Source organism: Trachymyrmex septentrionalis, unplaced genomic scaffold (genome assembly GCF_001594115.1).
Source record: "Trachymyrmex septentrionalis isolate Tsep2-gDNA-1 unplaced genomic scaffold, Tsep1.0 scaffold38, whole genome shotgun sequence".
In the NCBI taxonomy this organism is placed as follows: Eukaryota; Metazoa; Arthropoda; class Insecta; order Hymenoptera; family Formicidae; genus Trachymyrmex; species Trachymyrmex septentrionalis.
Window position 1 is genome coordinate 250,666 of NW_017305547.1, and position 21,634 is coordinate 272,299.

General features: G+C 36.3%; 2 protein-coding genes across 3 annotated transcripts in view; both read left to right on the top strand.

The window, feature by feature from the left end:
- LOC108750907 (ubiquitin carboxyl-terminal hydrolase 31-like) overlaps positions 1-10,453 on the top strand; it is a 16,753-nt gene extending 6,300 nt beyond the window's left edge. The window contains exons 2-4 of the mRNA XM_018490768.1: positions 6,233-6,606; positions 7,057-8,473; positions 8,607-10,453. Of these exons, the coding sequence (XP_018346270.1) occupies positions 6,233-6,606; positions 7,057-8,473; positions 8,607-8,729 (1,914 nt within the window). The 3' untranslated portion in view covers positions 8,730-10,453. The remainder of the gene's footprint in view (positions 1-6,232; positions 6,607-7,056; positions 8,474-8,606) is intronic.
- Positions 10,454-13,162: 2,709 nt separating this feature from the next.
- The window catches only part of LOC108750910 (protein tweety), an 18,758-nt gene continuing 10,286 nt past the window's right edge, over positions 13,163-21,634 (top strand). For both annotated transcript variants that reach the window (XM_018490773.1, XM_018490772.1), the window contains exon 1: positions 13,163-13,246. The gene's annotated coding sequence lies outside the window, so the exon portion shown is untranslated. The remainder of the gene's footprint in view (positions 13,247-21,634) is intronic.

The window sequence follows — 21,634 nt, forward strand, 5'->3', positions numbered from 1 at the left end:
TTTCGAACAGTCCGAACGGACTTGATGTGTACATGAAATCGCGCCACTATCCGCTACTTTGACGCAAAAAAATTGAATGTGCCGTTTACTTTATGCCGGTACTTTATCAATCCAGTGACTTTACTTTTTCGCGAATTACAGCACATATGTGGACTAACTAATGTCATCCGGCGCCAACGTACGCTCTCGCTCGCGCGCGTTTCACACTTCGCTCGCCAGCTTTCGACTCCGTCGGTTTCTTGACAGATAGTCCTGCAATTGGAGTACCGCATGCATTCGCTACGGTACTTCCAGATGGAGTTCACCAGACGATGATGTTGACCGTTTGCGATAAATTTCTTTTAATTTGCCAGAGTGTTTGTTATCTGGGAAACATTTTTTACGAATATCTGGGGAAAAAACTTGAAAATTTTAGGAAATTTTTTATCCTTGAAAATGAAGGATTCTCATGAAATTTTGCCGGAACTCAGGAAAATTTTTCGAATTTTACTTCTAAATTTAAACTCTGCCTTCTCCTGAAAATATTCTAAATTTATTGGATTGAATCTCACTTACAAAAGGGATGAAATCTTATTGCAAAGAATTTAGAAAGTTGTTTCTTCGATCATTTTTTATTAATAAAGCAAAATAACAATCGGTAATAAATATGGTATGGCATACGTATGTATATTCATATACATTCTTATATGTCTCGTATGTTTTTATTAAAAAAAAAATTAGATTAACAATAGAATACTTAGTAGAGAATGAAGTAGGTAGCTCATGATATTATATTGCAGAAGGTGATAGGTATAGTTCTCGTGGAATCCTGTCTTCTTAGTTTATAATTTACTTGCGTTGCTTGTGCTGCAATTTATTTCAAAATTGCATTAAAAAATTCTCTATTTTTATCTGGAATTTTAAAATACTATTTGATCTGGAAAATCTAGAAAATATCAGAATTTTTTAATAAGATTTCAGTAAACATCTTTTTTTCTTTTTAATAATTATTCATTATGAATTTATTGGTAGTAAATTAGGTTGAATATTAAAATTGAATTAATTATAACGTATGAATAATTCTTAATAATTTAAATTTGATGCAAGACTGAAACTAAATTGCGAATTCAGTTTGAATTTAGTCAAAGGAGAGGAGTAATTATATCTCCCACTGTCTGTAATATGATGTACTAATTTCATCGATTACACATCGTAATTGCGAATCAGGTGGCGAAATCTTCTATTTTCATAAAACCGGCTTTGTCGATAATTAAAAAAAAAACTCCTGTTTAAGAAGCGAGTTGCATGTATATTTGATCCGACCGGATGGCACGAATGTAACTCGTTTTCTAGTACAGAGGAGGAAAGGAAATCAACGTAATTATTAGCAAAATATTTACGTAACGCTATTTATAGCGTCCGAGAGCGACACAGGCGCGAAAAAAAGAATGTTACGCCCATCATCCTTGCATGACCTGTTCTCTTACGTTTCATACGCACACGTGGGAACGAACTGTGCAAAAAAGGAAGAATCCGCGGCTTTTCCTGTACATATTTCGAATACCACGCATCGATGATCGCGTACGCAATACGCACGCATTCAAAAATATTGTATCACCGCAAATTGCGGCCAATCGACGAGACTCACGTTAACGTCGCATAAATAAATTCGTAATGAAAGAAATCGCTTTTTTGGTAGTTATATAGGGAATCGTATATCACAAATTTATCGCCTAGACATATCAAGTGGCGAAATGGCACTTTATTTGTCGATATCTTACTAAGGAAATAATCTTTTTGTTTTGTATCTCGATGAATAAGAGAGACAGAGAGAGGGAGATTTTATATCTTATGATAAAATTGTTTTTAGACGAATATTTTCTCAGTAAATTACATGCACACACTAAGAAAAATGTTTTGTTGCATATGAACCAAAATTTTGTTTTAACAACGAACATTTGATTGAAACATAACGAACAAAAATTTTGTGTTGAAATGTATCAAATAAAATTATAATTTTACGTAAACAAAATTGTTTACGTTGGTATAAATAAATATTTTTGTTATTTACAAAGCAAAGAAATTATTTTGCGAGAAAGCAACTAAATTTTTCTGTTATATGTATAAAAAAATTATTTGCTAAAAAATTCCTCAACTAAATTTTTTGTTAAAGATACTAAACTTTTTTTCCCAGTGCATAATAGCTTATTACAAATTATGTATAATCGTCACAGTAATGTTATCATAACGTAAATTATGTTTTTTTCTTGATAAATACATAACGATATGAAGTAATTGAGCAAAAACACTTTTATTTTTACTCATACTTTTATTTTTATTCATACAATACTATTAAGAGCATTTGCTTTTGCAAAAGTTGAAACATTCCTTTCTTTGAATAAAACATTAATAATATCAAAATGTCTAAGTTTGAAAAAGCATTTTTTGTTTTTTAAAGGTGATAATATATTGTCATTAAGAATGTTTCTAAATATAATCAACTAAATCACGCGGTATGTATATTGAATATAATGAGACTTATGTTTATTCATTTTATATAATGCATATTTCTAAATGGCGCATGTATAATTTATAACTATATTTCCGTAAAATATATATATTATAATTGATTTTGCTGATTTGTATGTATTCATCGGTAATTTATAAATTAAACATTTCATAATAAAAACGAAAGGTTGTTGTGAAATCGGAAAGTGTGTTATCATCCTCTTATTTTAAAACAGATATCCTTTTGCATTTGTTTTTTTTTTTTACTGTTATGATTTACTGCATCGACAGAAACTGATAAACGGAATTCGCAACTCATCGGTCCTTCCAATTTTTTGTAAATTGAGAAGCAGTCAAATTGTGCGATTAACTTTATGAGAAAGTACGTTACTCGAGAAAAATTTAAATCAAGCAAAAAATTGGATCAACATAAAGTTTCAGATTTGCGATTTTACGTTTTTACAAGATAAACTAAATAAATATTATAACAATATGTTGTAAAATATGAAGAATACGGATTTATAATAATTGGGAGAATTTCGCACATAGTTTGAAAATTAAAATATAATTTTACAAGCACGTCATGTTTTGTGGGATGAAGAAGAAGAATGTAAAACTGACATCTCGTATGCACAGAAAGAATAATTTTGTTGAAAAATTTAAAATTTTACTGTGGATATAAATCTGTGAAAATAATTTTGTTGGGAACTGCTAGAACGCTTAAATTTTTTGCAGCATTGCTCTTTTTTTTTCTAAGTTTTTTTTAACATAATTACTTTAATTATCCAACAAAATTACTTTCAAATTGGCGTTCAGCAAAATTATTCTTTCGGTGCAATGTTACGATATCTATATCGATTGCAGTAATCTGTGCGAGTAGTAATTCGCTTCTACGAGAACGCGGTCGCGCTAAACAGATCGAAGTGTTTCTAATGCATCTCTGACTGATCTATTAGCGGTATTCCTTTAGGAAGATTGGCGGGGGTTGGATATTTGTAAGGTTACCGGCATATATATGCGCGAATGTAACGATGGTTTTACGAGTACACGTGCACCGGGCGTGACATTGACCAATTGTGAGCGCGAGTCGTTCCAGCCGTACGCATCGGAAATTACTTCCGGCAACCGGATCGCTGATACATCCTGCGCGATCACTCCGGTGATTATCCCATTCTGCGGTTTTTCATCGCGTGTTACAAATTACACGGCTTCGGAAAGCGCGAACGAGTCCTCGAAGCTCTGCGTGCCGGTCGCTAACGTTCTGTGTGTTAACGAGGGTCACCGATACCTTTCATCATTAAAATATGTCGAGGTATTACGTAACCTTCCAGTACGATCTCTCTCATTGGTACTTATTGGAATTGTGTCAAAGCTTTTATGTTATATAATGGAACGTTCTGTCACAAATGACTTAACAAATTTTTATTTTATCGCGGGATACATTAACATTAAATAAATACTTAAATAGAAGGATTAATTCTCAGTAATTCCTCAATCACGGTTTATTTCAGAAAATCACGAAATCGTTACGTTTCGATTCAATTTCAAAGCTGTATTAAAAAATAGTCTCTGAACTTTCCACGGCACGATCGATCGATGCTGGTTCTTAAAATTTGAATTTGTGTGTCACCTTTCATATACCATTTAAAATTGAGAGTCATATTGATCTTCGTTTAAATTAACATTGACATTTTCGATCGCCAGACGGAATCTAATAATAACACCCGTGAGTTTCATATCTTTCGTCTTAATGCTTTTTGTTAAGATCCCGCTCGTTGACCGAAAATGTCAACATTCATTCGGTGTTTACACATCGGTCCCACTTATTATTCTATCATAATGTTTCCCCCTTTTTCTCTCATTCTCCTCCTCCTTAATTATTTCCTCAATTTACTTAATTTTATTTGGTTTATTGGGGGAAACGCCGACTAAATTTGCAAATTCGACGTTATCGATTTTCTCTCAAGGATTGTTATATCCCATTTACGCAGCAACGAAATAAATAGACGGACAACGTGCGAACGGTTGGTCAATAATGAACTCCTATAACTTACACGACACGTGCGCTACTTGCAGCAAGTTCGAATAGTTGCAGGCAATAAAGTTTTACCACAATGCGTTGAATGCCACGATGTACCGCTACCTCGCGGGTTCTTGCAGCTCTCTGTGAAGTCGCGCGTCTGCGGCCGATTCGAAGGCTATTACGAAAACGCACAACCTCGATATTTATTATCCTATTAAGAGGAGGTCGTATCTATGCTGGACTGAAATCAGACTGAAAGCGAAATGAAAGCGAAACTGCGTTCGACGACAAAACTGAAGTGCTCTCTCAATAAATTCTCTCGATTAAATCAAACAACATTTTATGAATTTATTCGAATAAAATCCTGATAATTGGAATTACGATACTCTCGGAGTGTCTCCGAAAATGTTTATACGCGAACGCGAGTACTCTAGCTGATAATAAAATATCGGAATGCGAAACAGCGCAGATTTTTTTAATACGTTTAGTTACGTCATATCACCCCCGATCGTATCGTTCAGCCCTCCGCTCTATCGAATATCTCTAGCGAAATCGTTATCAGAGCTCCTATAATAATTGCAATTTTATGGATTATTTTAAGACTCCGCGTCTGTTGAATTTCCGTAGTCGAGTTGTAAATAAAGCAAAGGGAATCTTTCATTGTCTCCGCCGTGCGCCAATCGGTGCATCAAGTCCTGACGTTAGGTCGCTAAGTGCAACGGCTTACGTTAATGAGCGCGCAGCGTTTTTAGCGTACCGGCGACAATTATGACGAAGGAATTTGTTAGCGCACTCGGTCGGCTCTTCCTTCTGATGCACGCTCCGCGTGTCTTTCTTACGGCGAAGGGAAAAGGAGGCGAGTGGCGGCTGCGACGGCGGCAATCTATTAATAGAGCACGGACGCGTTATAGATGATTGTCGTTATGCGCTTTGAACGATAACCGAGTTTCACATTAATGTCGGATCAAGAAGGAGGGCGGTCGCGGACCCCACGCTCTCCGGGATTCACACTCGCGAGGAAATGTCGCTGGCGCGCATACGGTTTCGTGGTCGCGGCGCGGCGGCAGACAGCCTCGCCTCAAACCCATTTTGCCAGATTACGTAAACCGCACTGCAAAATAGAGCTGCGAAAAAGAGAGAGAGAGAGAGAGAGAGAGAGAGAGAGAGAGCTCGTTACGGGTTGACGCATTTGTTTGTCGAGTAAAATTGACAACGAGATATTGCTCTTTTACTTTAAAGTGACACAATTCAAAAAATGTGATTTTCGAATTATGAATGAATTAGGTAAAATATTACCTTATCTATCCATCGGAAGTGTGAACTAACTTAATTTTATTAAAAAATTGTGAACATGTCACAACTCAAAGAAGATCTAAAAAAAATCGTCAGTCATTTATCAATTATAAAAGAAGTATGGTTTTTTTTTTAAGGATTTTGTGGAATATATAAGCGATAAAAGTAAGATTTGATATCATGTTAAGAATTCTATTCTTTTTTTTTTTTTTCAGTATTATTTGATTAGCGAATAATTTTCTGTCAAGTTGATAAAGTTTTTTTTCCTTTTTTCTGGAAAATGTAATTCTTTTTTTTAGTTGTGTTACTTTTAAAGTAAAGGAGCGATAGATGTCGTTATTGAAATAATTTCATTCTATTAAAAGATTCACAAATCATATATCTAACGTCGTTTGACACGCTCTAATTCGTTTTTTTTTCCATTCGCAGAATTCATTCGGCAGACCCGACGACATCGTCGCCGCCGAGACGCTCGCGAATCATGTGCGGTGTAACAACTCCTTTGTACACGCCGTATTTCAAGCGCAATTCCGGTCTAGTCTGACTTGTCCAAGATGCCACCGACAGTCGAACACCTTCGACCCCTTCCTGTGCGTGTCGGTGCCGGTGCCGCAGAATCATCGGCAGATGAATCTCTACGTGAACGTCCTCTATACATCGCAGCAGCCGCGGCAAGTCAAGATTGGCGTGAGTGTGAATCAGGCTGCCAACGTGAGAGAGCTCCGAGAAATCCTAGCCAGCGACACCGGCGTTGACGAGAATCACATGCTACTTACCGAGATTCACGAAGAAGGATTTCACAGGTTAAATTGCAATTTAAAAACTTTCAAGAAGAAAGTATATATTGCACTCTGTAGGTGAAAGGGAAACAATTAGCGTTGAGAATAAGTTTCATTGTAGAGGTAGGGATTAGGATTAAGGATTAGAATATGTTGGGATAATAAGTATTGCGGAAAAGTAAGCGTAGGAAATTATGTATTTTTGTAATGCGACACCTCTTTTATGATAAATTTTGTGAATTTTTTTTTGTATTTTGTATATATATATAAAAAGGAATAATAAATGAATCATACTGTACCAAAATAAATTTCAGTCGCGTATTGCAAAAGGAAGTATGACAAATGTCGAGGTATAAGAATACAATCTTTTTTTATCGTTTTGCAATTTTTATTATGATTGGTTTGTATGTTCAACATCTTATGTCACAATAGTGAAACAAAAAGAATGATATATCTCTTTTTTTCTTTCTGCAGAACCTTCTCTGATTGTCAGCCTCTATCCGTGATTATGGAAAACGATCCACTGTATTGCATTGAGCTGCCGCAATTGAAGGAACCTACGGAGCAAGCGTATATCTTGCTAGTTTGGATCAACGTTCTCGTAAAGGGGGATCTGAGGCAACGTTTCGGCAGCCCGTACACGATGCAGGTGTCACGCGAGACGTCCTACGAGGATCTGCAGAAGCTTCTACTTAAGGAGATGCACAGCACGCTAGCGGATGATGTTCTCACAACCAGTCAAAGCCCGGGTCTCTTCAATATCCGCGTTGCCGATCCGGCGGCGACGCCGATCCAAGACGAGCATCCCTGCATCGATCCTTGCGTAGAGCATCCTCTTTACACGGAGCAGATCGAGCAAGCGTTGGCTCTTTGCGCCGATGACTCGGGTCCACAACATGTAAAGCTGATCCTCGAGTGGGACGAGGCTACTAAATGCAATATTATACAGGACGATAGCGACCAGATTGAGGAACACGCCAGTGTGAAGCAATTAAAAACTAATTCTGAACTGGGCGGCGCGGTAACTTTAGAGGAATGTTTCGATTTGTATACGCGAGCGGAGATATTAGGCGCGGAAGACGCATGGCATTGTCCTTATTGCAACAAGAAGCAGGAAGTCGTAAAAAAACTAGGTCTCTGGTCATTGCCTGATATATTAGTCATACACTTGAAAAGATTTCGTCAGCAATCTAAGCAACGGTCAACGTCCAAGCTGACTATGCTAGTGGATTTTCCTTTGTACGGTTTCGACATGACACCACATCTCGCTCACAATGGAGTTCAGGCGACGCATAATAACGTTACTAGCTTGGGTGGTCTGGGCTGGTCGCCCTGGAAAAAACCACGACCGCGGCAACACAATATCCCCAAGTACGACGAGAATGTCTACGATCTTTACGCGATATGCAATCATCACGGGCAGGACCTACAGGGCGGACATTATACGGCGTTTTGCAGAAATCCATATGATACGCAATGGTACTGTTTTGATGACACACGCGTGGAAGCGGTTAATGACACGAATCTAATCACAAACTCGGCGTACATGCTGTTCTATCAGCGAAGGGGCCTGTCCAATAATTCGACGGGAAATTCGTCCGCGGCGTCAACGAGCTCGGCTGGTTCTGGTCTAGATCACTGGGTATCGAAAATGCCACCGTTTTATTTCAATAATAAAAGTACCAGTGACGTGACGAACAACAAGCAAAGTAAATCCCAAGAGATACTGTGCCAGGAGAAAATCGTCGAAGAGAAGAATATGACTAACTTCACCAGAGGCTGCGGCAACTACGCGACTCTGCAGCCAAAGAAGAGGAACGCAGTGACAGAAACCGATATTGGTCAGATCGATCATTATTCAGATGACGAAACACCTTGCAGAAGAGAATGGGTAATACATGCTATATTCAAATCAGATATATTTGTGTGTGCGATAAAGAAGCTATAATACTGGATTTTAATTAATAATATTGAATGATAAAAGTAAATTAATCGACTAATCTTCATCGTAATATTAATTGCAGGCCTCCCCGAAACCTGTGCGCAAGACTTCATCCATTACATTGACGCCACACATACCGCCAGCAATAATTCAGACTGCTAGCAGTGATCCGAATACAACGGTGATACACGAATCCACGTTGTAACACACGATATAAGCCAGACTGAGAAGTCTGGCTCGAGCAATGCTCAATGTACAGTGCCTGGTGTGCCGTGATGTTTGAACAACATCGAGTGGCGAGATTAAAAAAAAGAAGAAAGACAATTCCGATAGAGTATATAAATCCGTTATTTTTCGATTACTGAACGGGGGACGCGAGAGACAACAAAAGATCGTTCCTTCACCTCGAATTTATATATAAAATCGCTTTCTCATGGACGCCGATGTGGATGATGAATTTCAGCGGCATGCTTCTCTTCGCGCATGTTATTTCGAGAGAGAGATGTAACAAATCTACACCCAAACGATTTTTCGAACGATGAATAGAAATACGAGGCATTAGTAATTTTTGTAATTGTAATACCATGTTTGTATACAGCTCGCGTGAATTGTATTATATGATAGCAGCTAAGATAGCTTTTTAAAAGAAAGACAAATCTTATACTCAGTATATGAAGAATCGCGTATATTCTTAAGAGAAAGAAAAGAAACCTTTAGTGTTTATATTATACAGTTAGATATCTTGAATGCAATAGGCAACTAAATTCTACCTATGTTCAGAGGAGGGAAAAGATATTTCCAGATCGACAAACGTCGTTCGCATCGTGTCATCTTACAATGAAAGTATATGACAATAACGAAAAACAAATTTGTACGTTACAAATCCTGCATTAAAAATACAAACCTCGTTTTCTCTACGATTGATCGTTTCTGGACATACTGTGTAACTACTCGACCGTTGCTTTGAGAATCTATATGCTTATAACTGTAATATTTATATTATATCTGTATCATCCACTAGTGGCCTTATCTAAGTAATTAATACACACACGTCACATTATTAAACATATTAATCGTATTATTCACAAACAAGCGTTTTATTTTAGATATCGAGACTGTTTTTTGCGAGAGCCACCGAATTGTGTAACATTAATTTCACAATATCCTCGTCTGATTTAGGCATCTCGTTTAGGAAACACTTGTAAAAGTTATAGTTTATATCACAGCCTACAGTCAAGTTCTTCCAATGACTGTGTGGTCACAGCGCTCTATTAATGTGAAAAAAATGAATGATCAATTTTAGAGAGCGATACGGCTTTTCTACATAACGGAGAACAAGACAAATCCACAGTTGGTTTCTTATCTCGCGATTGAATTGACTTCAATCTCCCAATTTTAACAATCATTCCAATCGGATGTTGAGTAAAGTACGAACGTGAAAAAAGCGCGAGCGTGAAAGCGAGAATTTATAAATATATATATATATATGTATACATAACAAGATTATATGAGTGAAAGATGTTTAAGTTATTTTATTAATTAACATTTATTACTAGTCACACGTATCGTGGACACGGGTAGTTAGTAACGATGAGATATAGAGTGCAAAACGACGAAATGTGTACTATTCGCGGATTATGATTTTATAAGTTCCATCAATCGACTGAGGATGTATACACATATACACACACATACACATTATTAAATATTACTTACTCTTTCATTGAGATAAATAGAGGATGTATATGTATATATATATACGGGAGAAATGTGTCATTCCACTTTTAAGCACGTTACAACAGTACATACAACTTTGTCGTTCTTCGATCTACGGCTCTCGTCGTTCGTTGCATTTTGTTACACGTTTACAAAGAGAAGCGGGAAATGATATCGTGATATTCTACAATTCGTTGTGTTGGACCGTATATATACATATATATGTATACATATATGCATACCTTGTCTTTTTGAATATCTTTTTAGGATTAGCGGTAACTCTCTTCTGCGAACTTCTTTACTTATCGACCAAATAAAACGGGACTTAAGTAACCGAAACGGCGCTGCAATTCTGATATCTTACCGACGATATGGCAGAAATCGTGAATAATTTGAATAATTGGAAAATAAATACGATGAGACAAAGTGCGAGATGTTTTTCTTCCCGTTCTACATCAAAACATCTTTTTGACTTAAACTTTTCCGCGAGTACGTTTCGATTCGCGAAAGGTTTAGCGTTTGTTTAATTCTCAGAGCCGGAGTTTAACATCAATATATATTTAAAGTTGCAAATCTGACGTTAAAAAAATTATGAACATCAAAATTTATTAAAGTTAAAATTTTTTAATTTAAACAAAAGATAGAAGAAGAAGAATCAAAAGGGAATATGAAAGATACATCTAGCATAAAAATTATAAAGTGACCAAACTTTGATTAACTTAATTAGTGATTGATTTAATTGGCAGAATTGCTTAAAGATTTTTATATATATTCAAAATGAAAAATTATTAATTTTATTTATATTAATGAAATAATAAAAGTATTATTTGATAATTATTGATTAACTTAATCAGTAATTAATTCAATTGACAGAATCATGTAAGATAAAATTTCTGATAACATGTCTCTACTCTTATTTAACAATTCCGTTTATGTTAACAAAATAGTACAATTAATTTACTTGATAAGTTAATTGAAGCCATCGTAAATGCGGCCAAGCTCTAAGGAGATATTCTAGTATGTCGGGTAAAAAAAACCGAAACATTTTTTTTCATATTCTTGTAGTTTGGAGTCTTGAAAATGTGTATAGCTGACTTATAAAGGGATACTGAAATTACTCATTATGCACCTTGTAAATGAGAAACTTTAAATGTGTCTTTTTTCCAAAAAGGCATTTTTTAAATTGGGCGTACATTTTTCTCGCAAACTGCTGGGCCGATCGACTTTCGCTTTTGTAGATATTATATATGGTATAGTACATATTAGGCTATCGTTCGATTCTCCAACTTTTTAATATCTTCAAAATTACTATTTTTCCGCAGGAAGTAAATATTTTTTTTAGTAAAAATCGAAGTACTTTCTTTTAAGCGCTATCATTTTATCAACTTTTCTTCCTATGATTTATTACAGGCTGAATAGTAACGAAAATCGTAAAGAATAAAATAAAACAAAATTTTTATTTTAGACGACGAGGATGGCGTCAATCACTGATAAAAACGATTTTTCGTCAAATCGAATGAATGTGAATGCAAAATATTAGCTCTATAGGTTTAACCATTTTTATAAAATTAATTCCCAAAATTTATCTTAAAAACGAGTAATCACACTAGAATACCTCCTTAACTTATTAATCTTGAATTATTTTATTAACATATAGATAACATCAAACGTCGTTTATTTGGTACATGGGAATATATAGGAAGAAAGATTAGAGATCAGAGCTGAAGCGAATAACATGGTGTAGCAACTATAAAGCTTATTCTACAATGTGCTCTTTGTTTCCCGTTTCTTGTTCTTTACCTTTTGCTTTTTTCTCCTTTGCAACCGTTTTATCGACAATTGTATTTCTTGCTATGTATTTCCTATTTCTTTCGAAGTTTGTTAATTTTTATCTCGGACGACATAAAACAGAAAATCAAATAAGAAGCAAAAAGGCAAGATGTAAAAAATAACAAAAAGCAAGAAACAGGAAACAAAAAGCACATTGTAGAATAGACTTAAAGGTGACACATACTAGATTTACATGTAGAATTAATATGCATAGTTAAATAAACTAATTATGTGTGTATATACAGTATTGAATAAATTACTTTATAATTGCAAAAATTACAAAATAGTTGATTTAACTAAGTATACACACATTAATTCTACGTAAAAAATTTGCAGTTATCACTTTTATAGCTGTCACCACTAATACCTGGTTCCACCAGTGTAAGATTAGCTTTAGAGTCTCAGTTCAATTTACTCTTTATTTTTTCTAATCTTTAGGATTAGAGAAAAAAAACATTAAGTTAAATCGAGATTAAAATTAATCTACGTTAGTTCAAAACGGGCATAAAAGTATTTTTTCCTGATGCCTGTCTGTACTAATGTAGATTAACTTCAATCATGGCCCAACTTGCTCTTTATCTTTTTCCAATTCTTAGAACTAGAAAAACGAAGAGGAGCTAGTTGAACCAAGGTTAAAATTAAACTACAAGATTAAAATTAAACTACATAGGTAGGAGCGTGATTGTGTTGAAAGTAATTGCGCGAGCGACTCCGCCGGAGTCGTGAATGAATCGTCGCCGATCGGAGTTTCGTCGAAGCGGTCGAAGTCGCCCCCGAGTGCGTCATCCGTTCGGTCCGCGTTTCAGTCGCCTCGTGCCCTCTCTGCCGCCCGGCGCCCGCACGGATGGTGCATCCGTCTCCCCGGTCTCTCGTCTCGAAAAGCGCCGCAGCTGAAACGAACGAGAACGGAACAGAACGGAGTGGAGAGTGCAGTGGAGTAACGCGTGAGCGGCCCGGCCTGGCGGCTGCCTTTACTCCCGTAAATCCTCCTCAGGATCGCGCGCAAGCGGGAACGCGATTGGCCGCGACGGCCGCCCCACCCCGGCGGTCGCGTCGCCTACGCTCGTCATTCTCGTCAGTCGGGCTTGGGCCACGGTCGAGTATACGTCGTATGTCGCGGATTTCCGTTCACGTACGCGAGCGTACGGATTTGTCACTGAGAGGAAAAATATCGAGGTAAGAGGTAAACCGTTCCTCGTAAACCATTTCGTCGTCGCGACGCCCCGCCGATGCCCGCGGCGTCCGTCGAATCACGTCCGTGGGATGGTGGATGAGGGTGGATGGGAAAGGGGGTGGAACCACCGTCGCGCTTCTGTCACGCGAGCCCACTGCCGGTGGGATCACTCTCTCTCTCTCTCTCTCTCTCTCTCTCTCTCTCTCTCTCTCAACTCTCTCTCTCTCTCTCGGACTCGCCCTAACTGATATATACATACATATACGTCGCCCGCGCAGTGCTTCCCTGTGCGATGCAGCGTGCGTTTTCTCATCTCTCGGACGCCACAAAGAACGAAGCGGCTATTCCGTTCTTGAGATAAACTTGTGATCGAAAGAAAGAGAAGACGACGCGGTATCCACCGAATGATAGAAAGAGAAAGAGAGAGGAAAGTGGAAGGAAATAGAGGAGCCCGATGGCGCTCACGGTCGTCTTCGTGTGTACTCTCGGGGATCGATACACGGTACACACTGCGGGTAACGATGTGTGGGTGCAAGAATACATTACACCGAGCTTTCTATATGAAACACATCGGTTGTGTGCCTCTGTGTGTGTGTGTGTGTGTGTGTGTGTGTGTGTGTGTGTGTGGGGGGGGGAATGAGAGAGAAAGAAAGCGAGTGAGAGAAAGAGCGAGACGCTGTCGGGACGATGGAGTACGTGGAGTTGGATTTCGTCGAACAGGCCTCGGTAACGAAAGAAATACCACCAGATGTTGCGTAGCGTGGTCCGAGGTGCTCGTAAAAGCCGGGTGTTCGTAAAGTCGCATGCGGACCCCGAAGGCTTAAGAGCGAGAAAGAGGAGAGCGAGAGAGAGAGAGAGAGAGAGAGAGAGAGAGAGAGACGCAGACTGAGGCGAATATCGAAACCGCCTTTTTCCGCCTCGCGACTCACGAGAAGAGCTCGATCTCGTGCGCGCGGATATACGGACGCGGATGTGTACCACCTTCTATACCGCGCCGCCGAGTTATCGAACGGACCCATTTTCCACGCGCATGCAACGCAACGCGACGTCTCGAAGGCAGTCGGAGTAAAGTCGGAGGAACGTCGCGCGCCGCGGCAACGGGCGACGACGACGAGCGTGGAGCGGCGATATGATCGAAGGTGAACGAGCGTCAGAGCGGAGCAGTTTACCACCGGCGATTACGATGGGTCGATGACTTTTTAGCGAGCGATAGCGTGCGCCGACCTTAGCTTCCTCTTTCTGAGAATGCTTGAGAATTTTATCTAGGAAGGCTGGGTTCGTTCTCGTGTTTCGGGGGAAGATCTTGTCCTTCGGGAGGAAGGGACGCTGCGAGATTTCGGGGCGACTTCGACCGAACCGACTTGAAAGACAATTAGTGATTGATATGTGGAAAGAATGATTTCATTCAAGTATCTAACAATTTCTGATTGAAAATGGACGAAACAGAAGATTCTGATCGTATCTGTATAATTCTAGTAGATTTTGTCAGAAAATTCTGATTCGTCTATTTTTAATCAGAACTCCAATTAATCGAACCAGATATTTTTTTTCATGAGAAAATTTCGGTCAAAAAGAAATAAACCAGAAGATTCTGATCATATCAATCAGAATTCTGATTGTCTCAACCTAGAATCCTTGTAGATTTAAGAAAATTCTGGTTTGTCTCTTTTCAATCAGAATTCCAATTAATCCAACCAGATTTTTTTTTCATAAGAAAATTTCTGATTGATAATAGATAAATCAGAAGATTCTGATTATATCAATCAGAATTCCAGTTATCGGATATAGAATTCTTGTAGATTTAAAATAATTCTGATTTATTCATTTTCAATCAGATTTCCAATTAATCCAAGATTTTGTTTAGTGTAGGTTTGAAAACAATTTTGTTGAACTATAAAAATAATTATATAGGAAACTTAAGCATGATGAGAAATATTTCAAAAGTATTTTGTTATTTTATCGAACAGCTTGAGCATCCGCATAATTATTATTACAGTCCAACAAATTATTTTCAGATTTGTACCTAGATTTCTAACTAAATTTTTAGTTACTTCAGCAAAAACGTTTTTTCCGTGCAGAATTGCTTCTAGCAAAATTTCTAGCTATACAATTCGTCTTTAATGTAATTTTTTTTTGTCAAACAAAAAGTACATAATTGTATTTCTGTTAATCAAAGACTTCAGGTGTAAGTACTCGAGTAAGTTAATTAGAGTTAATTTCGAAGTCTGATCGAAATCTTTAACTGCGATCCGAACAAAAGAAACCGTGCGATGGATTACTCTCTTTCGAAAAACTTTCGGTAACTCCAATTCGGAGCGTTCGAAATTAAATCAATGTCAAAGTAAATGTTAGATTAGAATTTGCTGAATCAGTTTTTATTATATGAATTAAATTCTAACTTTTATCGAAACTGAACCGAAACGTTTGGCTACATGTCAATTTCAATCGAAACCAAAATTAAAAAATAGAAATCCTATAAAGGCCATATGTATAGACATGTCTATATATCATGTACTTTTTCTTCATAAATATCATAATTTATTGAAACAATAATTAAATTTTGACCGAAATCGAAAACCGAAATTTCGGTTGTGTGTCAATTTTAGCCAAAGAATATAAGTACTTCTTTTTAAAGTACTTCTTTTAAATATCATAATTTAATTATTGAAACAATAATTACACGTATTAAAATTAATATTTATGAAGAAGAACTACGGTTTCAGTCGAAAATGACACGTAATGAGTGTTTGTTTTCAGTTTCGGTCGGACTCTAATATTAAGTTTAACTGGTTCGATTTAATGTAAATCGTTAATTTCTTGAATTTTTCCGAAACTTGAGAGAACTCGTATCTGAAAAATACAGATAATTAAAGAACTTAAAAACATCTCACGTATAGTATCCCATTTTATCTCACTTTAAGATAAAATTCATGAATATTACATAGAATTGGCGCATGACGACTTACATTGGGTCGTAAACAAATCAGTTAGCAACTCTAATCGAATCCTCTAATCAAGTCACGTCACATTGTGGAAAGAGAGGAATCGAATGAGCGAATCATTTTTCATCGTCTTTCCCACTCGATTGAAATTTTTCACGGACGTCCATTCGTTTCTTATCGATGTCGATCTGCGGAAGCTTTTCGAGGAAAAGGCGTGGAAACGCGGTGCACTATGCACGAAGCTTGTGAAGTACAGACGGTCTTAGAAAAATACATGTGCAGGAAGTATTAGAGAGACAATCCCGTAAATATTGCATCACGAAACAAGTGCGCGGCTCAGACATACGGAAGGAAGAAGAATGAGATGGCAGAGGAATGCGGGAAGTATGTGCCGCATGAACGTACTTATCATTTATGTTCCTTCCGTTTGCTCTTTCCGCGTTTATGGCTCTGTCCATTTTAGTCACGCTTTCGTACACTTTGCCACATTTCGCCGCTATCTGTTCTTCTATAAGGCTTGAAGACACACAGCTTTTTTTCCCTAAATGTACAAAGTGCTGAAAAGTACGATCACAAGAGAGCGTCGCATATTTCTTTTGCTATTTTGCTGTCGCGTGTTTCTTTCTTCGCATTGTCAAAACGCACATTGGAACAAAAAAGTCCGATTACACAGAGAAAAATGGTCTGGTTGGATTTAATAGTAATTCTGGTGGAAAATGGACAAATCAAAATTTTCTGGTTGAATCTATTAAAATTCTAATTGAGATAACTAGAATTCTGAGATTGATATAATTATTCTGGTAAAAATAAGAATTCTAGTAAATTTTACCAGAAATATATATCGTATCAACCAGAATTCCGGTTATCTCAACTAGAATACTAATAAATTTAACCAGAAAATTCTGATTCATTTACAATCAGAAATTTTTTTCAGTATATATTAATTGGAATTCTGCTTGAAAATGGATAAATCAGATTTTTCTGGTTGAATCTTATAATTCCCATTGAGATAACTATTCTAATATGATCAGAACCTTCTGATTCATTTTTAATCAGAAATTTTCCTCAGTGCCTGTTCGTTATATTTATTTCTTGCCGATCTTTCCATCAATCAAGATTAACTTAATTTCAGATAACAAATTTCAGATTTAAAAAGTATAATTAAGATGGACAGAAATCTTCAGCTCTATTTTAAATATATTAAACGTAATAAGATTTAACTGTATAAAAAGAACAAATCTGCTTATTCCGTGAGTATACAGAAAAAATAATTCTGCTAAAATATCTAAAGGTTGAGTTAGATACAGATCTTAAAATAATTTTGTTGAACCATCGAAAAAATTATATATAGGACATTCAAACTGATTACTAAAATGTCAAAACTTTTTGCAATACTGCTCTTTGTACTTGAGATTCTTACTATTTAGATGATTCAATAAAATTATTTTCAGATTTGTATCTAACTAAATTTTTAGATACTTCAGTTAAACTATTCTTTCCTTTCGTGGATTTGACTAATTATTGCAATTCAACATTCCGTAATATTAACTTCGCAATATAATCGTTCCAATGTCAAGTATCTCTATTTAACATGCAAAAAGTGTAAAGTACAAAAAATTCTCGTTATCACTCGCTCTTATCGCTCCTCGTTGCGAATACGAGATTAATTTTGAATCACGCTTCGGCGCGATATTCGCGATCGCGTTTCGATCGCGACGAAAGACGGAATGACTACGCGATTAATTTCGCGTAGTTCAGTCTCTTCGACCTATCACGGTTCTTACCTGAATATAATCCGTCGTTTCATCCTCGATCACCGAAGTCTTTCGCGGGGTCACTGTACGGCCTCATAGACGACGTTATAGTCACGTTATAGTCAATCGATCGTAGCGGTTTGCATGTCGCGATGACCGGCAGCGTGATCGGTCGATGACTTTTTGCACGCGGTGATGCGCGCAATTCGCGATTTGCGATGCGCTCGAATCGGCAGCAGGCGGTCCGATTACTGTTTTAATGTGAAAAAAAGATCAATCTGTTGTCCCTCCATTGAGAGCGGAAGATTACGTTGTAGGTACACTGAAACGATGAAAATTTTATTCGAGATAAGCCGAGAAACAGGTGCGAGAAAGGGTGCTCCGTTTAAAACACTTGCGTATAAGTGCAGTATGAATTCATAAAATGAGTTTGTTAAAAAAATATCGTTAAAACGCTGGTAAATCGAGGAATAATAAAAGTACTAACAATAAATATCGAGAAATGAGGAAAACTCAATTAGCATTATTATCTATTTAAAAGCCTTATAAATTTATTTTCCGGAAGGTTTGTTTCTTGTGACAAAGCACAGTTTTTTTCCTTCACTCAATATTGCCAGGAGAGATATAAGTTCGCGTTACGTGCACATTCTATATCTTTGTGTATTTAAAATAAAATGGACGTCGTGCCTGACTCGAACAGGAGGAAAAATAAGCCAAACGAGCGTAGAAAATAAAAAAACGTGCAACACAAACGGATTGTAATGGAAGATTTAGTTCATTGTTTCACATTCTAAAGTTAATTTTTTTAATCTAAATGTGGGGGATTTTATTATAGGTATATATACTTCTACTCTTGTCTAGACGTAGTTTTATTTTATGATCGAAATATCGAAAATATGCATGTGAATATTTATGCAATTTTAAATTTACGCGATTTAAATTTACGCGTATCTATTAAAATAACATAATTATCGTTTTTTAAATTATAATATTTATTTTTTTTTATATTATAATACAGATAGAGATAATATTTTGAGAAGTCTAAGTAATTTTGAAACATTAGAAAAAATTATTTAGAATTTCAAATTCAGCTTAATAATATTTCTATCAACGAAACTTGACATTTCCGTTTTTAAAGACTTTTCGTCTTTATCTTGTATCTTTTAACTTTATTCTTTCTCAACTAACCGTATTTATGTAACTACCGCGCACTTTTATGCGAGTGTCAGAGTTGATAACAGCTGATTACAGTTTTTAGTTGAGTTTCACTTTCGAAACTAGAGTATCAACTTCCAGACTATACGTCTATATAAATTCATACGTTACACGAAGCCGATGGGTTTAATATTAAGTTCGAACTGCGTTACTAAGTTAAATAAGTTTGATTCCCCTTTTTGTCAAATATCAGACTGAATCCAAGTAACGCAATATTGTACTTTATTTGGCTTTCTGTTAACATTTTTTTTACACTGAAAAAAATTTCTGGTTGAAAATGGACGAATCAGAATTTTCTGGTTAAATTGATTAGAATTCTAGTTGAGATAATCGGAATTCTGGTTGATGCAATATTTCTGGTAAAATTTACTAGAATTCTTATTTTTACCAGAATAATTATATCAATCAGAATTCTAGTTATTTCAATTAGAATTTTAATACAAATAAGATTTAACCAGAAAATTCTGATTTGTCCATTTTCCACCAGAATTACTATTTAATCCAACCAGGTCATTTTTCTCAGTGTATGATTAAAACGAAATCAGTGCACTCTGTACCTACAAAATGAAGGGGAACAATGTACTGTGTCGCACGCCGTTGAAAAGGAAAGACAGGCCTAGGAGAATGACGGTATACGAGGCAGGATGACAGACAAAGTGGACGATGGTAATATAAGCAGCCTTCATTTAAAATCACGGTATGATTGGCGATGACTTTATTTATTACTCATACAGTGACGCACGGTGAGTCGATATGAATGCGCGTGATACTCGAGCCGCAGGTTTCTTCCGGCATGGCGATACAATTGTCAGTTTTATCAGACGAAAAAACGAATATACATATAGCTGTTCGTGTGAGTGCAAAATACAAAATTTTGAACCATCGAATATTTCGCACGGTGAGCACTCGATCTTTGTTATACTCGATAAAATTAACAGCGCGCACAGCGAGAGGAAATTTAAATAATAACAGCTCTCACCTGCAAATGGATTGATTATCCGCGCCGCCGAGTATATTTAAGATTTTTAAGTTGCATAATGTAGAGCGTAAAGTTCATCATATCTCGATATTTGTTTTTATATTTTAATCCGGGCAGTCTAATTTTTTTTACGTAAACGATCATCTGGAGTATTTTTATACTTCAATTAAATGACTGTTATTAAGATGTATTGCATATTATTGATACTTTTCTGATTTATTAGTATTTGAGAGCATCACCGATATGGATTTAATTAAAATTTTCTAAAACAAATAAATAGAACGCAAGCAAATATTAAACGGAATAAACGCGTTAAGTAGCTTATTACGACAGCATTTTTACAAAATAAAGATTTTGATACAAAGCTTTTTTATTATGGATTTTCGAATTGCATATTTAAAGGCTAAAGAATAGTTATTAAACAAGAAAAGCAAGAATTGTTAAATAATGTAAAGCAATGTTTTATAACAATTACGTTTACATTTTTTACGGCTGAGATATCTCAGGTGGCTATTCCCAGATTAAAAAAATTTATACATGTGGATTTAACGCCATACGGTGTTCATGCAATTCTCGTGTTGCTATAAACACGACATCATATGGACTTAACACCATACTTTCAAACCTGTAGTTTTTAAATCCACATCCGTATTTTTTAGAACGTACATTCATTTAATTTGCAATTAAAATTATTCCATTTGCCGTACTTGAGAAGAATTTTGCATGTTTGAGAAACGATTGAGATTACTTAGTCTTCATTTCGAAATATCAAACTGTGATATATCACGCAATAAGGAAGTGTTTATTGTGTTACAAGGCTATTGTTGAGATCACGCACCGTCGTGAATTTTCTGGCTTTGAATATACGAGCGTACATTGGAAGCACCACACTCGGTGGCTACACCGAGTTGTTGGCGATGTTGACGCTTCAAGGATAGAATGGAATCGGGAAAGTGGGTTAATAAACCGTACGTGTACGTTGCACTTTATCGATCCGCGATATATTTATTACGGAGATAGGTATTTGTTGCTCGCGGTGGTGTCTGCTGGAGCTTAATATAGAGCGTGATGCATATAAAACGCGTTGCTAATCGGCTGAGACCGTTATATCATGTTTGATACTACAACATGTAAATACATTTGCATGTGGCGAATTAATTTTCATTAATATTATTACAGAAATCCGATTGAGACACGCGGACGTGAGTGTTTTATTTATTAGGTCGGCAAGAACGCACGCGGTATTAATTGCGGCGTTAATTTATCAATGTGCTTTTAATAATACAAGATAAATGAAGCGTGCTTTTGTTATTTTTCTTTCCTAAATTTAACAATCTGTCTTATGAGATCGATAATAATCTCTAGTTTCTTCTTTATTATTAAAATTGTGATAAACGATGGTGTAATTTTTTGCTTGTACATATAATATTCTTAAATTTTTCAAAATTATTATAAATCGTATTTAAGTATTAATATTTCCTGGTTCATTCTTATTACTAT